The sequence below is a fragment of the Mustelus asterias genome, chromosome 6 (assembly GCF_964213995.1).
Source record: "Mustelus asterias chromosome 6, sMusAst1.hap1.1, whole genome shotgun sequence".
In the NCBI taxonomy this organism is placed as follows: Eukaryota; Metazoa; Chordata; class Chondrichthyes; order Carcharhiniformes; family Triakidae; genus Mustelus; species Mustelus asterias.
Genome location: NC_135806.1, coordinates 45,761,816 through 45,778,573, shown reverse-complemented (window position 1 = coordinate 45,778,573; position 16,758 = coordinate 45,761,816). Strand labels below are relative to the sequence as shown.

General features: G+C 45.8%; 1 protein-coding gene across 4 annotated transcripts in view; it reads right to left on the bottom strand.

Moving 5' to 3' along the window:
* Window positions 1-16,758, bottom strand: part of focad (focadhesin) — a 238,134-nt gene that overhangs the window by 69,575 nt on the left and 151,801 nt on the right. For all 4 annotated transcript variants that reach the window (XM_078214275.1, XM_078214272.1, XM_078214276.1 and 1 more), the window contains exons 25-29: window positions 12,558-12,666; window positions 10,765-10,881; window positions 6,643-6,881; window positions 3,058-3,147; window positions 1,509-1,656 (exon numbers count right to left, since the gene is read on the bottom strand). In XM_078214275.1, the coding sequence (XP_078070401.1) occupies window positions 1,509-1,656; window positions 3,058-3,147; window positions 6,643-6,881; window positions 10,765-10,881; window positions 12,558-12,666 (703 nt within the window). The remainder of the gene's footprint in view (window positions 1-1,508; window positions 1,657-3,057; window positions 3,148-6,642; window positions 6,882-10,764; window positions 10,882-12,557; window positions 12,667-16,758) is intronic.

Here is a 16,758-nt window from a genome sequence, read left to right as displayed (position 1 = left end):
TTGTTGTTGGTGCAGACTTCATGAGCCAAATGGCCTCCTTCTGTACTGTAGGGATTCTATCATAAGTGCCCTTAAGACCCATCTTAAGTCAAAGGTATGTTATAAAAAAACACTTCAAAGCCAAGGGGAGACACTGGCAAAACTCATGCACGATCAATGACCTTAGCCTGCAGTAGGGCCTCAACTGAACATGCATCCCAGCCCTCAACCAAATGTGTGCATCAGTTCTCAACTGAAAATGCCAACAGCCCTCAACCAAACACACACCAGCCCTCACTTGAACAAACCAGCACTTATCCAAACGTGCCATCAGAAATATGAGCTGCCATTCTCCCAAAAGCACTGAATTGGCAGGAAAACTGTTCGAGATCAGGACTGTTTTCTCAGTTCAGCTTCTGACCTGAATCTTCTCACTCTGTGCAATGCAGAGGTCACAATCGTGAATCTCATTAAAAGCTTGGGGGGGTGGGGCCTATTCGCGCCGGAGTCTGACAGTTCTGGAACTCTGCGCATGCGCAGTGGCCCCGATCTGTCAGACTCCCCGATCGCTGGCCAGCTCGGAACCCCCCAGAGTGCTGTCCCTCCAGCCCCCCACGGCCTGATTGCGGCCCCCACAACAATTCCCGGGCCAGCCCTGACGCCTCCCCCCCCCCCCCCCCCCCCCCAACCAGGGAGGCAGGCCCGATCCTGGCAGACCACCCCCCTCTCCCCCCAGCCCGCCCCAATCGCTGCCCTCCCTCCATCCCAGACCAATCCCAATGCAGAGTGATAACGGGACCCACTCATCCTCACCGATTGCCCCTATGCCCTGCCCACAATAGGCCCCACCCCTTGGCACTGCCCCCTGGACATAGGCACTTTGCCCCTTGGGCAGTGCCAGATGGCATAGGCTGGCACTGCCAGGGTGCCCAGAGGGCACACCCCCCCCAACCCCCTGGGGGGCCCCGATTGCCCCCCCTTCACTCCGGCGTGGTCTCCCGCTAGTTCCGAAAACATAGGGAGCTAGTCTGAACCCTGCTGGAATGAAGTACTCCCAGCGGGGTGGGAGATTCAATCGGGAACTTAAGTTCCCGATAATTACATTGAAAACATATTTAAAATACATTTAAAACAGATTTAAATTACTTGCCTGCCTTCCCGCCGGTTTCCAGCGTGGCCTGACCGGCGACTGTCCACCGGCTCCGGGAGATGCGCATGTGTTCCTGGCGCATGCGCAAATCCCGGAACAAGGCCGACAACGCGCATCTCCCACCCTGACCCGCCAGAAAAGTTGCGGGTCGGGATGGGAGAATCGCGGCCATGGCTTCTGGCAGGAAAAGGGACAGACTCCTGGCGGAATCCTGCTCCATCTTGGGCCTGATCAGGATTGTGGGCCTGTGCGTAGTTACTATTTGTCCGATTTAGTTGCTTCAGTTCAATTGCAACTCTGATAAAATGTGTAAGATTCTGTAAGATTCAAACCATTCTTTATTCACCACGTAAACATGATCCTTCCTGAAGCAGCCTACCTCTTGCAATACCCTGCTCTGAGTCACACTTTCATCCAAGCTGCTGCAAAGTTTACCCAGGGTGACAGAGACGTGCACACGGGACTCGGTTTGGCTGCTTTGGCTCATTAGGGACAGAACCAGCCCCACTCCCAGGATGCATCCTGTGCTGCAAAAATAAAAAACAACATGCATCATGAGGATCCTCAGTGGAGCCTGAGAGACTGTTTATTCTCCATCCTCCGCCTGGCTGACATCGGTAATTCCATAGTTACACAGCAGAGTAAAACAAAACCTACTACTGACAGGCTAGAAAATTAAACTCAGGGATTGTTGTATTTAATCTACCCATTCACATAATATTATATTGGCAAGTAGTCACTCGGAATTCCGGTCCCAAAAGGGATGATGATTAAGTAACTTTACACAAATGTTTCACTGCAAAACATTGCTGGATGTTGGAGGTGGAGGAGCAGTGGAGCAGAATGTACACTCCCGAGTCTCATTAGAGAGGGCAAGGAGTAGCTGTTCTGCTTTCAGGCTGATGAATCCCTGTAAACAACGTACTGCTCGTCAGCACTAAGTGTTTTGAGTTGGGCGAAAAGGGACCAACAGGTGAAAAGGCGGATATTTTGGAAAACAAAAGTGAGGTCCACGTTCTGACGTGTAAAGCTCCATGGGCTTCAAACCGCTTTTGCTGAGCTATGACGTGTCAGTAATGCTCCTGTTAAAATCTCCAATCCAGGCTGTTAGGCAAGAGTTTGGAAACTCTTAATAAACACTAATAGCTAAATCTGCAGCACTGCCTCAGCTATCGTTTCGTCTGCAACTGAGTGATGGTGGAAACAAATTGCCCCCGGGCTTGAAGTAGGAGGGCAATCAATAGAGGGGGAGGGTGGCAGGGTGGGGTGGGGGGCAGATTGTTCCAGTTGTGTTGCTAATTCGCCACCTAATTTTCACCTTTCTAATGTTGGTGCGACAGCAGCAGGTATGAGGGCAATGGGAAAGTCTGATCTCTCATTCCTGAGCTGTTGGCTTGAGCACGGCCTGACCTTCTCTGCTCAGTGCTATGACCCATGAGTCATGTCGGAACATGGTCTTTTAAATTATTTTCTCAAACATTAAAATATCTATTCGCTGGATAAGTGACATTGCCGGAAATGTTTCTGTTCAGTGCCGGCCAAGTTAAATGGCCACTCGAGTACAGAAAATCCAGGTAAACTCAAGGTGATAATTCAGTATCACCAGCAACAAAAAAGTTTCTGATAAATACCACTTGCCAGAGGTAAAATTGTGCAGCCAGATTATCACCGAATAAAACACTTCCCACTTTATAAAATTGGGGAATAATTTTTTATTCACATCAGGGGCTTATTTGTTATCTGCATCGCATGGTTTGCAATGGTGGTTGCCACATTGCGATTTCCACATCTATACGTTCTGGAAACTCAATGTGCTGAATGCAGCTTTGTAAAAAACCTGATTTGTCTCGCCGACAAGATCATTATTATTTACGGATTCTAAAACTATTCCTTCAAGGTAAATTAACAGAAAGAGAATCAAACCGCACTTGTATTCCAAGGTAGGATCAAAACAGCATTGCTCCAGAGCATCGAGAGACTTCATGAGCAGCAAGTTCATCTTCTGCCCCGAGACATCACTGCCAAACAGATAATAGAAGACGTCAAATTTACATACGTCACCTCATGCTCCAAAACTGGTTTTGTATATTCTGCAAATTCAAGCATGAAACAGTTGAAAATAATGCATGCTGCACTCGAGAACCTCAAATGGGCCGATATAAATTTTGACAAAGCAGAAGGGGATTCTATTTGGCTGCTCTTGCATACATCACTTAATGACACACAAAATTCCCATACATTCATGCATTGTTGAATATTTTGCCCGCAATACCCCCACAGGGGAGAATCTATTACAGAAATGTGGTGTATTTAAGATGTTAATTTCCTGCTGATTTTCAAAACGACAATTTTGAAGATTTATTTTATCTGCGTTTTCCCAGTTACCAGAACAGTCACATGTTTTTGATCTTCACTTTCGGTGTGTTTTAAGCAAAGAGTGATGTTTGAATTTGAAATTACAATGACTTCAAAGAGCGCCCAGTAATAACTCTGCTGAAGTTATTAAATCTTTCTCCGTGAATCGTGGCACTAAGGTCACAAGGGTGGGTAAGCAGTTCTCACTCCTACATCAGACTGTCATTGTTAAAGACTTAGCTGTCCTGTAGAGTGATGAAACATCTAATATCCTGTCAATTCTCCTGATTCTCAACTGGAATCCTGCAGTCATAATAACAGGTACATCCCTCCCTTAAACCCAACCAGGGATAAGGGGCTCGAGTTAATATTTCGTGTTTTCACAATTGTGGATGTGGGCTTCGCTGGCGAGGCCAGCAGTTATTGCCCATCCCTAATTGCCCTTGAGAAGGTGGTGGTGAGCTGCCTTCTTGAACGACTGCAGTCCATGTGGTGTAGGTACATCCACAGTGCTGTAAGGGAGGGAGCTCCAGGATTTTGACCCAGCGACAATGAGGAATGGGAATATATTTCCAAGTCAGGTGGGTGACTTGGAGGGGAACGTCCAGGTGATGGTTCTCCCGGTATCTGCTGCCCTTGTCCATCTAGAAGCTCGCAGTCATGGGTTCAGAAAGTACTGCCTAAGGAGCCTTGGTGAGTTCCTGCAGTGCTCCTTGTAGACAGTGCACACAGCTGTTTGTTGGTGGTGGAGGGAGTGTATGTTTGTGGAAGGGCGACCAATCAAGTGTATTGCTTTGGCCTGGATGGTGTCACGCTCCTTGAGTGTTGCTGGAGTTGCACTCATCCAGGCAAGTTACACTTTTGACTCGGGACTTGTAAATGGTAGAGAGGCTTTGTGAAATAAGGAGCTTAGTTAGTCGCCTCAGAATTCCCAGCCTTTAACCTGCTGTAGTAGCCACAGTATTTATGTGGCTGATCCAATTCAGTTTCTGGTCAGAGTCAGAGGTTGTTGATAAGTGGGGGATGCAGCGATGGTAATGCAATGAATGTCAAGGGATAATGTTTAGATTCTCTCTTGTTGGAAATGGTCATTGCCTGGAATTTGTATGGCAAATGTTACTTGCCATTTGTCAGCCCAAGCCTAGATATTATCTTGGTCTTGCTGCATTTGGACATGGACTGCTCCAGTATCTAAGGAGTCGCCAATGGTGTTGAACATTGTGCGGTCATCATCAAACATCCCCACTTCTGTCCTTATGATGGAAGGAAAGGTCATTGATGAAGCAGCTGAAGATGGTTGGGCCTCGGACACTACGCTGAGGCTCCTCACTGCGCCAGGGACCTGGGTTCGATTCCAGCTTTGGGTGGCTGTGTGGAGTTTGCATGTTGTCCCCGTGTCTCTGTGGGTTTTCTCCGGGTACTCGGGTTTCTTCCCACAGTCCAAAGATGTGCAGGTTAGGTGGATTGGCCATGCTAAATTGCCCCTCAGTGTCCCAAGATGTGTAGGTTAGGGGGATTAGCAGGGTAAATGGGGGGAATTATGGGGATGGGTAAGATGCTCAGTTGGAGAGTCGGTGCAGACTTGATGGGCCGAATGGCCTCCTTCTGCAATGTAGGGATTCTATTCTATGGATTCTAACTCCTGTTGTAATGTCCTGGAACAGAGATGATCGACCTCCAACCACCACAACCATTTTCCTTTGTGCCAGGTATGACTCCAACCAGTGGAGAGATTTCCCCTGTTGTTACGGATCTCAATTTTGCTAGAGCTCCTTGATACCATTCTTGGTCAAATGCTGCCTTGATGTCAATGCCAGTGACAGTGACCTCACTTCTGGCATTCAGCTCTTTTGTCCATGTTTGAACCAAGGCTGTGATGAGGTCAGGAGTGGAATGTCCCTGGTGCAACCCAAAGTGAGCGGGTTATTGCTGAGTAAGGGCTGCTTGATAGCGCTGTCGAAGACCTCTACCATCACTTTACTGATGGGGCAGTAATTGGCCAGGTTGGATTTGACCTGCTCTTGGTGTACAGGACATAGCTGGGAAATTTTTCACATTGCCGGTAGATGTGAGTATTGTCATACACGGCAAGATCTGGTTCCATTTCCATTTTTATCTGCATACACCTCTGTTAATTTGAATCTTTTCCATGCTAAAGGTACCATATAAATGCAAGTTGAAAGGACTGCCTTAGTTCACAGTAGTTTTTTAGTGCACTTTACATCGACAAGATGCACTGCAGAAACTCACCAAGTCTTCTTGGACAGCACATTCCAAACTCACAACCACTACCATCTAGAAGGACAAGGGCAGCAGATGCTTGGGAATATTACTACCTGAAATTTCCCTTCCAAGCCACAAACCAGCTTGACCTGGAACTATATTTCCATCCCTTCTCGTGGCATTATTGCTAGACTATTAATCCAGAAACTCAGCTAATGTTCTGGGGACTCGGGTTTGAATCCTGCCATGGCAGGTGGTGGGATTTGATTTCAATAAATAGTATCTGGAATTAAGAATCTACTGATGGTCATGAAATGATTGTCAATAAAACCCATCTGGTTCACCAATGTCCTTTAGGGAAGGAAATCTGCCGTCCTTACCTGGTCTGGTCTACGTGTGACTCCAAACCCACAGCAATGTGGTTGACTCTCAACTGCCCTCTGAACAAAGACAACTAAGGATGAGCAATAAATGCAATTTAATGAAGCCAGCGATGCCCATGTTCTACGAATGAATAAAAACCCTGAAACTCCACCACTAACACACTGTGGATGTCCTTACACCAAATGGACTGTGCTGGTTCAAGAAGGCAGCTCGCTACCATCTTATCAAGAGCAATTAGGGATGGGTAGTAACCATTGATCCTTGCCAGCAATGTTCAAATCCCATGAATGAATAAAAGTGGTTCTCTGATGGCCTATTTAAAGTAAGGAACCAAGCAGAATGTCCAAAGAGGCATGCTGCTACCCGCTTGTGGGTAGATTTGAACAGACCAATGTAGCCTGTTAATAGACCATCATATGAACTATATAGAAACAAATCTGCATTTACAATCAGTCTTATTGCAAATCAAAACTATTGCCCAGTCCTGCCAAGCTGTGGAACAGTGCATGGTCTTGTGAATGCTTGAAAGTTGAATATATTTCAATAGTTACCTCATTCGTTCCTCATATAAACGGGACAGGAACATTCCCGTGGCCAATCCCATGTGAAACTGAACAGCTTGGGAAGGATCAGCATTCGGTTTTCCTGGTAAACCTGCAACAAGAATGCCAAGGACCTCCTGGATGCTTTCTTTGCGTGATGTGATGAAGACAGGTACAAGAAGCGTCAATGCGGTAGCAGCGCAGGAACGAGCAATGGCACTGGCTGTGTTCTCGCCAGAGTAGGATTTCTGTGAAAGTCATCACTCAGTATTAGTGACCCACACATTGAAGACTGCTCCCTCCAATAAATGACTGAGCTCCCCTTCTTTGTCTGGGCAACAATTTCCATCTGATTATGTCTCTCTGCACAACCTTTTCTACATTAAAGGAATTATATAAATGAAAGTTGTTGTAAATGTATCATTGCAGTCACCCTCTGAACTCTGAATCAAAGAGGTTTAGAGGACAGAAGGAGACTAATGCCAGGATCCTGGTCTCTCCCCTTAACCAAACATTACTATTTGTGACATTACTTCTCCAGCCTAACGTTATTTGGAACACCTTTCAACATTTAATGAAGGCAAGAGTCAAGCAGCAAGATCTCTGCTGAAAAGGAGATGCACAGAAGTGGCCACGACCCCTCAAACTACACAAAATCTATCCATTTAGCTCAGTTCTCAGCACTTTTACACCATTGAGTCAAAACCTGAGATGTGGGCTGGCACTTCAGTGCAGTGCTAAAGAAGGGTTGTATTATCAGAGGTGGGGTCTTTTGGATGAGAGCTTAAACCATTGTCTTGTCTCCCCGCTTCGAGAAACGTAAAAGTTTTCATGGTTCTATTTAAAAAGCACTGATCATCTCTATGCTCACTGACCCAGGTTGGCTCCTGGTCAAGGAACACTTCAACTTTAAAATTCTCATCCTTGTTTTGAAATCCTTCCCTGTTCTTGCCCCTCCCAACCTCCTCCAGCTCCACAACCCTCGGAGATCTCAACGAGCATCTAATTTTGATCTCTTAAGGATACCTGATTTTAATTCCTCCATCATTGGTGGTCGTGCCGTCAGTTGCATAGGCCCCAAGCTCTCGAGTTGTGTCTAATTTTTGCTTCACAAAGCCCTTTGGGAACATTCATTATGTGAAAGACACGACATAATTGTTGTGGTGTCCTGGTCAACATGCCTCCCTCAACCAATAACACTAACAACAGATTATCTGGTCATTTATTTGATTTACTTGTTGCCACATTTGCTTAACTAGCAACAGAGGGGGAGGTATTCTCCAACCGTTTACGCCAGCAGGATTCTCCGACAGGTTTTGCGGCGGAGCAGCTTGACGTCAATGGGAAGTCCCACGGACAGCAACGGGACCAGAGAGTTCTAAACTCTCTCACAAGGGGAAACAACCTCTCAGCATCGACCTTGTCAAGCACCCTGAGATTCCAATGTGTCTCAATAAGGTTACCTCTTATTATTCTAAACTCCAATGAGTACAGGCCCAAACCTACTCAACCTCTCCTCATAAACAAATCCTTCTATACTCAGGATCAACCTCGTGAACCTTCTCTGGACCATCGCCAACATCAGTATATCTTTCCTTAGGTAAGGGGAGCAAAACTGTTGACAGTATTCCAGGTGCAGTCTCACGAATGCCTTACATGGTTTTAGTAAGAAAAATATCAGACATTACTTGGAAAGTCAGAATCTAACGGGAGTAAAGGAGCAAAGGGATCTGGGAATACAAATACACAAATCACTAAAAATCGCGACACAAACTAACATAGCCATAAAAAAGCAAATCAAGTATTCATGTGTATATTTCCAGAGGGATAAAACTGTTTGTCAGCACCCCATCGTGAAACAAACCTTGCCTCTGAGCTCTCTGTTCTTGCAAACTACCTCCCCAGGTCCAACCTCCATTTGCTCTCCAAAGGTCTTGAATATATCATTACTGTCAGCTTTGGTTCAATGGCAACACTCTCACCAGACATAGAACATGACGGGTTCAAAGCTCAGAACAGGACTGGAGGAACTTATCGAGGCTGACACTTCAATGCAGTACTGAGGAAGTGCAGCCCTGTCAGCTCTGCTGTCTTTCACAAGAGGCATTAAAGCAACAGTGATTTCATTTTTGGACTCTCTCATTTCATGAATTTTAAAATTCTCATTCCAGTTTTCAAATCCCCCACATCCTCCCCTATTCTTGTCTCTGTAATTTCCTGCAGCCCCACAACCTGCCAAGATATTTAGTCATTTAATTCTGGCCTTGAGCATCCTCAATTTTAAGTGCTTCATCACTGGTGGCCATCCCTTCAATTGCCATGAGTCTACAGTCTAGAGCCTCCTCCCAAAGCCTCTCTACCTCTTCCCCCTTTAAGCCATTTTTCAGAGCTTTTGCCCATCTACCCTGACTTTGCCTTTTGTAGCTTGATGTCACATTTTGTTCGAGAATACTCCTGCGAAACATATTAGAACATATTATAACACTGACGGCATTATAGAAATGCAATTTATTGTTGTTGTTGTACTTGAACAGTTCTTACTATTTATGTTTCGTAGAATCATAGAATCCCAACAGTGCAGAAGGAGGCCATTCAGCTCATCAAGTCTGCACCAACTACAATCCCACCCAGGCCCTATCCCCATAACCCCATGCATTTACCCTAGCTACTCCCCCTGACACTTAAGGGTCAATTTAGCATGGCCAATCCACCTAACCTGTACATCTTTGGACTGTGGGAAGAAACCGGAGCACCCGGAGGAAACCCATGCAGACACAAGGAGAACGTGCAAACTCCACACAGACAGTGACCCAAGCCGGGAATCAAACTTATGAAAGAAGGAACATGTTCGAATAGGAATACTCCTGATTGTATGTTTGACGGGAATAATGTATTTTTGTATAATGAGTCTCATTTCTCAGCATATGGGGTGGGGGGTGGGTCTTGTGTAATCATATGCAGCCCACTCACTGCTTTCGTCCCATGTATCAGGTCCCAGCTTCAATAACATGGATACACCAATGGTGCAAGAACCTGAACTGTTTTCTTTTAAACTGCTCAGGTACTCTGACCGGATTTAGAATCATAGAAACCTACAGTGCAGAAGGAGGCCATTGAGTCTGCACTGATCACAATCCCACCCAGGCCCGATCCCCATAACCCCATACATTCACCAAGCCACGAAAGGGCAATTTAGCATGGCCAATGCTCCTAACCCACACATCTTTGGACTGTCGGAGGAAACCGGAGCACCCGGAGGAAACCCACGCAGACACAGGGAAAATGTGCAAACTCCACACAGACAGTGACCCAAGACAGGAATCAAATCTGGGTCCCTGGCATTGCGAGGCAGCAGTGCTAACCACTGTGCCACCATGCCGCCTGATTTAATGGAACAGCGACTAGTTCTTTAACAACGGTGATGTGGTACTTTGCAGCTGAATGTGTGAGAATACAGGTGATGTACATTCAAACATATGAAACAAGAACAGTAGACCATTCGGCCCCTTGAGCATGCTCTGCCACCGTTCAACAAGGTCATGGTTGATCTCGTTGTGTTTTGAGTTCTATGCTCTCATCCACCCCGTGAAAACCTTTAATTCCCTTGCCCAACAAGAATCTATCTACATCTGTCTGTCTTAAAAATATACAGTGAGCCTGCTTCCACAGCCTTCTGAGGCAGCGAGTTCCAAAATCGCACATACCTCAGAGAGAATAAAATTCTCATCTCTATCCTAAATGAGCGACCCCAAATTTGAAAACATGCCCCCTAGTTCTGGGATCAATCATAAGAAGAAACATGTTGGAAAAGGAATACTCCCGAGTGCATGGCTGGGCAGACTCGATGGGCCAAATGGTCTAATTCTGCTCCCATATCATATGTTGTAAATATATTGTAGTGTTAAACTACGTGCTTTTACACTAAAGGATCTCATTTTAGGCGGGACTGGTTCTTAAATTAATAATTTCAAGAGGTCAGATTTTGCCCTTTTGCCTTCTGCTCACTGATGTAATCGAATTCGCATTATTTTGCTACAAAATGCTCAAACATGTAATAAAAATGTTACACAGCCCTGTCTGTTTCCGTGCTTTTGCAAATGCTTTATTGTCGGTTTCAGAAATGGAACTTACATGTTGGAACCATGGGAAGATCCGTCCCTTTGGACGATAGTGACTGTCAACAATGCTCAGCAGCGTCTGCACCACCATTGATATCCAGTGCTCTGTTGGTAAAATATCAGCCCCAATCTGCAGAGATAACAAATGAGAGTGTGACCAGCGGACAAGAATAAAACACAACATCCCATGTCTCTTGTCTCATTTCTTTGCATCTTTCTGACTGGATCAGTTGAGCTCAGGACAGCACGTCCAGCAGTTTGAGAAAACATTTTTAAACACAAGACATTTTTCCAAGGTTTCATGTAAGAAACTTGAAGCCTGTGTAATATCAATTCCGAGCACGTTATCCTTTATCAGAACAGTTTTAGTGTGGGTTGATTTGAAGAAACAGGATTTGCACTGCACTACAGCTAGCACTCTCAATGCAGTCTTACTCAAGCCTGTCTCACTACCTTTTTTTATTTGATCATGGGATGTGGGCGTTGTTGGCTGGGCTACCATTTACTGCCCATTCTCAGGGGCATTGAACAGTCAAGCACATTGCTGTGGCTCTGGAGTCACATGTAGGCCAGACCGGGTAAGGACGGTAGATTCCTTTCCTAAAAGGGCATTAGTGAGCCAGATGATTATTTTTAAACAACAAACAACAATGGTTTCATGGTCATCATTAGACATTCAATTTTACTGAATTCAAATTTCACCATCTGCCATAGTGGGATTCGAACCTGAGTCCCCAAAGCAGTACCCTGGGTCTGGATTACTAGTCCACTGATAATACCACTCCCGCATGAAGGCCCATGATCATTACCATCATATGCTGAATGCAGAAAACTTATTAGGATTTAGGAGGCATGAAAGGGTCAAGTGCTCAGTTTTTGCCACAAAACACTGGCATAATCTATCCCAGTAAGAAGTTTAACAACACCAGGTTAAAGTCCAACAGGTTTATTTGGTAGCAAAAGCCACACAAGCTTTCGAGGCTCTGAGCCCCTTCTTCAGGTGAGTGGGAATTCTGTTCACAAACAGAACTTATAAGACACAGACTCAATTTACATGACGCAGACGCTGCGACAACGGATGAATGAACACCGCTCGACAATCACCAGGCAAGACTGTTCTCTTCCTGTTGGGGAGCACTTCAGCGGTCACGGGCATTCGGCCTCTGATATTCGGGTAAGCGTTCTCCAAGGCGGCCTTCGCGACACACGACAGCGCAGAGTCGCGGAGCAGAAACTGATAGCCAGGTTCCGCACACACAAGGACGGCCTCAACCGGGATATTGGGTTTATGTCACACTATTTCACATAAATATTTCTGCTTTTTTCCTCCTGAGTCTTTATCATGCGATCCTAGAATCAGAATTTATGTCACACTATTTGTAACTCCCACAGTTGCGTGGACCTGCAGAGTTTCACTGGCTGTCTTGTCTGGAGACAATACACATCTTTTTAGCCTGTCTTGATGCTCTCTCCACTCCCATTGTTTTGTTTCTTAAAGACTGGATTAGTTGTAAGTATTCGCATTCCAACCATTATTCATGTAAATTGAGTCTGTGTCTTATAAGTTCTGTTTGTGAACAGAATTCCCACTCACCTGAAGAAGGGGCTCAGAGCCTCGAAAGCTTGTGTGGCTTTTGCTACCAAATAAACCTGTTGGACTTTAACCTGGTGTTGTTAAACTTCTTACTGTGTTTACCCCAGTCCAACGCCGGCATCTCCACATCATAATCTATCCCAACACACTGACAGTTGGCACGTGCGGAAGAAAATGAGAAGTTAACAAAGTAGATCATGGCATGAACCTACCTCAGGCGCATCATTAGTTTCTGATGGCAGGCTGTTCTCATACTTGGCCACTGTCACAGCAAGTCCAGTCAAAGCGAGGATGGAATTTCCCTGCACAACAGGGCTGTCCCTGTTAACCAAACAGAAGATCAACAGGAAATGCACAATTCTGTTTTTCTAAAGCTGCTACCATCATATAGCAACGAAAATACAAAGTGCCAAAACCATCACAGTCATCATGAAACAACAGATTGATTCCCACTTTTGAAAAACACACTGGGGGCCTTGTGTCACAGCTAGTTAGCACATTATTCTTTCACCTCGTCCTGTATTCAGCCACACAATAAGGACTGACAGCATCTTATCTGCTCAAGCTCCCAGGCCCGTGTGAACTAAAAGCAGATAGTTTACATTCAAGTCACCAGTGGTTATGAACCCACTGAACAGAATGTTCTGCTATTCAAATATTCAGAGATCATAGAAATGGCAAAGAAATGGTTATAGAATCATAGAATCCTACAGTGCAGAAAGAGGCCATTCGACCCATCGAGTCTCCACCAACCACAATCCCATCCAGGCCCTATCCCCACAACCCCATGTATTTGCCCTAGCTAGTTCCCCTGACACTAAGGGGTAATTTAGCATGGACAAAGATGTGCGCATCAGGTTGATTGGCCATGCTAAATTGCCCTTTAGGGTCCCGGGATGTGTGGGTTAGAGGGATCAGCCAGGCAAATGTGTGGGGTTGTGGGGATGGGGCCTGGGGTGGGATTGTTGTTGGTGCAGACTCAATGTGCCAAATGGCCTCCTTCTGCACTGTTGGGTTTCTATGATTTCAATCCATGTAACCCGCACATCTTTGGGTTGTGGAAGGAAACCAGAGCACCCGGAGAAAACTCACACCGACACAGGGAGAACATGCAAACTCCACATAGACAGTGACCCAAGCCGGGAATCGAACCTGGGTCCCTGGCGCTGTGAGGCAACAGTGCTAACCACTGTGCCACCATGCTGCCATTACCTTGGCAGGGACTAAGGTAAGATACATTGTTCAGATAAAGCAGATGGAGCCATCTGTACCACAGCCCATAGGATAACTGAACCAGGCCCGTTGATATTAACAAGAGTTACTCCAGATAGAATTTCACAAATTTAGTCATCCACCCGCATATCGGAGGGAATTTTATTTAATTTGTTCGTGGGATGTGGGTGTCGCTGGTAATCATTAATTGCCCGAGAGAAGGTGCTGGTACACCTTTTTGAACTGTTGTATTTGTGGAGCCTCCTGTTACTGATGGACCACCATTCATGATTGGATGCGTCATTGGATCCATTATCGTGATCCAGTGAAGAAGGTTATCTAGGATTAAAACCAGATCTTGATCAATTGGGCCAGTGAGCTGACTAATGGCAGATGGAGTTTAATTTAGATAAATGCGGAGTGATATATTTGGTCGATCGAACCAGGGCAGGACTTACTCAGTTCATGGTAGGGCGTTGGGGAGAGTTATAGAACAAAGAGATAGAACATAGAACAGTACAGCACAGAACAGGCCCTTCGGCCCACGATGTTGTGCCAAGCTTTATCTGAAACCAAGATCAAGCTATCCCACTCCCTATCATCCTGGTGTGCTCCAGGTGCCTATCCAATAACCGCTTAGATGTTCCTAAAGTGTCTGACTCCACTATCACTGCAGGCAGTCCATTCCACACCCCAACCACTCTCTGCGTAAAGAACCTACCTCTGATATCCTTCCTATATCTCCCACCATGAACCCTATAGTTATGCCCCCTTGTAATAGCTCCATCCACCCGAGGAAATAGTCTTTGAACGTTCACTCTATCTATCCCCTTCATCGTTTTATAAACCTCTATTAAGTCTCCCCTCAGCCTCCTCCGCTCCAGAGAGAACAGCCCTAGCTCCCTCAACCTTTCCTCATAAGACCTACCCTCCAAACCAGGCAACATCCTGGTAAATCTCCTCTGCACTCTTTCCAGCGCTTCCACATCCTTCTTATAGTGAGGTGACCAGAACTGCACACAATATTCCAAATGTGGTCTCACCAAGGTCCTGTACAGTTGCAGCAAAACCCCACGGCTCTTAAACTCCAACCCCCTGTTAATAAAAGCTAACACACTATAGGCCTTCTTCACAGCTCTATCCCCTTGAGTGGCAACCTTTAGAGATCTGTGGATATGGACCCCAAGATCTCTCTGTTCCTCCACAGTCTTCAGAACCCTACCTTTGACCCTGTAATCCACATTTAAATTAGTCCTACCAAAATGAATCACCTCACATTTATCAGGGTTAAACTCCATGTATTAAACTCTGTATTGTCGCCTCACCAGATCTAGGGGTACATGTTCATAGCTCCTTGAAAGTGGAGTCACAGGTGGACAGCGTGGTGGAGAAGGCATTCAGCATGCTTGGTTTCATCAGTCAGAACATTGAATACAGGAGTTGGGACGTCTTGTTGAAGTTGTACAAGACATTGGTAAGGCCACACTTGGAATACTGTGTATAGTTCTGATCACCCTATTATAGAAAGGGTATTATTCAACTAGAAAGGGTGCAGAAAAGATTTACTAGGATGCTACCGGGACTTGATAGTTTGAGTTATAAGGAGAGGCTGGATAGACTGGGACTTTTTGCTCTGGAGCCTGGGAGGCTTAGGGGTGATCTTATAGAGCTCTATAAAATAATGAGGGGCACAGATCAGCTAGATAGTCAATATCATTTCCCAAAGGTAAGGGAGTCTAAAACTAGGGGGTATAGGTTTAAGGTGAGAGGGGAAAGATACAAAAGGGTCCAGAGGAGCAATTTTTTCACACAGAGGGTGCTGAGTCTCTGGAACAAGCTGCCAGAGGTAGGAGTAGAGGCGGGTACAATTTTGTCTTTGAAAAAGCATTTGGACAGTTACATGAATAAGATGGGTATAGAGGGATATGGGCTAAAAGCGGGCAATTGGGACTAGCTTAGGGGTTAAAAAATGGGCGGCATAGACAAGTTGGGCCAAGGGGCCTGTTTCTATGGTGTAAACCTCTATGACTCTATAGGTATGGGATTGCTTAGGTCTGTTTATTTCATGCTACTTCCACTGTTTGGCATTCAAGTAGTTCTGTATTGTCGCAAATCTGGTGCTGTGCCTGGCATGCCCTCCTGCACTCTCCATTGAGCCAGGCTTGACCATGGAATCAGAATCCTACAGTGCAGAAGGAGGCCATTCGACCCATTGAGTCTGCACCGACCACAATCCCACCCAGGCCCTATTCCCATAACCCCATGCATTTGCCCTAGCTAGTCCCCCTGACACTAAGGGGCAATTTAGCATGGCCAATTCACCTAACCTGCACATCTTTGGAGTATGGGCGGAAATTGGAGCACCCGGAGGAAACCCACGGAGACACGGGGAGAATGTACAAACACCACACAGACTGTGACCCAAGCTGTGAATTAAACCCGGGTCCCTGGTGCTGTGAGGCAGCAGTGCTAATCACTGTGTCGCCCTTGATGGTAATGGTAGAGTGGGGGATATGCGGGCCATGAGGTTACAGATTGTGGTTGTATACAATTCTGCTACTGATAATGAACCTCGGCGCCTCATGGATGCCTTTTTTTAAGTTACTAGATCTTTTCATAATCTATCACCCCTGCCACACGACACAATGGAGGGTATCCTCAATGTGAAAATGGAACCTTTTCACCACAAGGACTGTGCAGTGGTCATTCCTACCTATACTGTCATGGAACTATGTATCTGTGACAGATAGACTGGTGAGGATGAGGTCAGGTAGGTTTTTCGGTCTTGTTGGTCCCCTCACCGCCTGCTGCAGACCCAGTCTCACAGCTATGTTTCTTTAGGACTCAGTAAGAAGTCTCACAACACCAGGTTAAAGTCCAACAGGTCTATTTGGTAGCACAAGCCACAAGCTTTCAGAGCACTGCCCTTCATCAGGTGAGTGGGAGTTATGTTCACAAACCGGGCATATATAGACACAAACTCAATTTACAAAATAATGGTTGGAATGCGAGTCTTTACAGGTAAACAAGTCTTAAAGGTACAGACAATGTGAGTGGAGAGTATCATTATTTTGTAAATTGAGTTTGTGCCTATATATGCCCTGTTTGTGAACAGAACTCCCACTCACCTGACGAAGGGGCAGCGCTCCGAAAGCTTGTGGCTTGTGCTACCAAATAAACCTGTTGGACTTTAACCTGGTG